Below are 2,241 nucleotides of genomic sequence, written 5' to 3'. Positions count from 1 at the left end.
CGCTTCTATTTGTTACGCGTAAATCGCGGAGAACGCTATCTTGTGTTTATAAGATCTTTGGTCTATGGTGATGATGTGATGCCATCATGACCGTGTCGCTTGTTTTTGTCAAATAAAACTGGACATAGCTGGACGTGTTTATACTCACCTGATTTAAATTTCCAAGTACTTTGGAATAAATAGTCGACGCCATAATAAAAGCAAATCCATATCCAACGCCCATATTGAGAATGAAGCCGATGAGGTATTGGGCTAGGTGGATAAATGGAGTATATTCGCACCAATGGAATTCCTTGTAACATATCTTGTAGGTCGTGTTCTGGCCGTCGTCGATAACTGTGTTCAAGACAGAGACTTCTTCCTTTTCTCGTTTTGCTGTAGGGAGAATGCAAAATATTTATTGCGGATCGTCACTAAAATATATATATATATATATATATAAATTTAAAAAAACTGTGTAATAAAGAGTTAATTAAACATTAAATTGGAATTATAAATAGGGCCGACGCTTGTCATTTTTGCAAATGTATTGTAATGGCCCTTTTTTCGGAGACCAATCAGAAGGTGCTATTTAGTAGCCAGCAATACGCATGTCCCAAAATATGCAAATTCACGGTCTCACACTTTAAAAACTATATCAAAGGCAAAGGGGCTATTATAGTGGAAAAGTTCATTCAGTCATGTATTTGTCTTTTTAAGTCATGTCATTGGTTTCTAACCACATATCACATCTCTTATCACATATCATATCCACATCTCGATTGGTTCTTTACAACTTATACTTTTACACAAAAACGGTAGGCCGTATTCGGCTTACGCCTAAAAGTTAGGGGTTTTTTCATGCCTTGTTCATCCAGCATAGTGTTTGTTCCCCAAGGCATCATGATGAACACTCCAGCAAGAGTGATAACAAAACCAGCCAACCATAACGCTCGTTCACTTAAAATTCTGAAACAAATAAAAATTCATTTCTTGGAACAATGCATTCATGGAACTCTTAAATAATAGCCAAAAATATACTTTTATCAAGGTGAAACATAGCCCGTGGTGATTTTGTTAAAGCGTGCATGCGATTTCAAACTGGAATGAAGCTTAAAGCCTGACGCGGAATACGCGCGTGTCCCACAAATACACAATTTTTTCGCGGCACGTGATGGTCATGTGCTTTTTACCTTAGCAACAATAGCTAAGGGGTGGTGCTTATCGTCCATTGGTAATGTTTTTGTAACGATTTGATTAGCGATCATGAAAATGAATCATCTAAGTTTCTACTTACGATTTTAAGTATCTGAGCACGAATACAACAGCGACAAACACGAGAGCAACAAATGATAGTAGAAGGCCTTGGTAAAAAACTGCTTCGTCCGGTTTAAATCCGTACATGTCCATTATAAACGTAGTACCGATTCTAAATACAACGGACATAGTATTAGCTTGATATAACCTATTGTAGTTTCCAGAACCTCATGTGACTTAGGTATCATACAATATCTTAGATTTGTAAGCAGGTACTTACGTATCATAAGCAGCAAATATAAACGTTGTAATGCAGAAAAGTAAACAGGTTACCAGTACAGCAACCCAATCTATTAAGTTCTCTTCAGAATCTATAGATGGTGTTAAGTCAGATTCTAAATTTTCAAAGAGAAAAAAGGGTAATTATAGACACCGGTACAGTACAGTACATACAACAATTACTTTATTGATTATTTAGGCACCGTGATTACCAATAATGAACTGTGTGAATAATAATTAAACTAAACTAAATGAATTAATAATTAAACTAAACTAAAAACCCAAAAATATTGGATAAATAATTTATGATACTTTCTACATTTGTTTATGGTTTATTTTCTTCTCTTTGTTGTTTTTAAGTGCCTCGAGGTTGTGACAACGTGAGGCGCTATATAAATCCAGAATTATTATTATTATTAATCCTTTCCAAAAGATAAACACGTAAACATGACGTCAGAGTATACGCATTATTGATGCACGCTCAACTGATCAATTTAATGACGATCCGTTCAGACCACCGCCATCAACAATCAAGACGGCGTCGCGTCATCTAGCGCTCACAGGGAACAGAGTTGGATTCATCGTGCGACGGTCGTACGACGCAGTAAGTGCCCGGCTAAATATTTCACAATATTGATAAATCATTCCACTGATTGAGAGAATCGTTGTTGAAAACTGTCGCGTCGCAGTCTCATGAAATTGCGTTGGCGGACTGCCGACGCCAGC

General features: G+C 36.8%; 1 protein-coding gene across 1 annotated transcript; it reads right to left on the bottom strand.

The window, feature by feature from the left end:
- Positions 1 to 144: 144 nt before the first annotated feature.
- Positions 145 to 1,635, bottom strand: LOC117114545 (major facilitator superfamily domain-containing protein 8-like; the record flags this gene model as incomplete). The annotated part of the gene is made up of 4 exons (XM_033258221.1): positions 1,517 to 1,635; positions 1,277 to 1,408; positions 845 to 948; positions 145 to 375 (listed from the first exon to the last, which is right to left on the bottom strand). Coding segments are annotated over exons 2-4 (448 nt in total), but the record flags the coding sequence as incomplete, so codon positions are not given.
- Between the last annotated feature and the right edge of the window lie 606 nt (positions 1,636 to 2,241).

This window comes from Anneissia japonica, unplaced genomic scaffold (genome assembly GCF_011630105.1).
Source record: "Anneissia japonica isolate Jap-2015-1 unplaced genomic scaffold, ASM1163010v1 scaffold180747_len2241_cov185, whole genome shotgun sequence".
NCBI lineage: Eukaryota > Metazoa > Echinodermata > Crinoidea > Comatulida > Comatulidae > Anneissia > Anneissia japonica.
The sequence above is the reverse complement of the archived record's forward strand: the minus strand, read 5'-3'. Positions and strand labels throughout refer to the sequence as shown.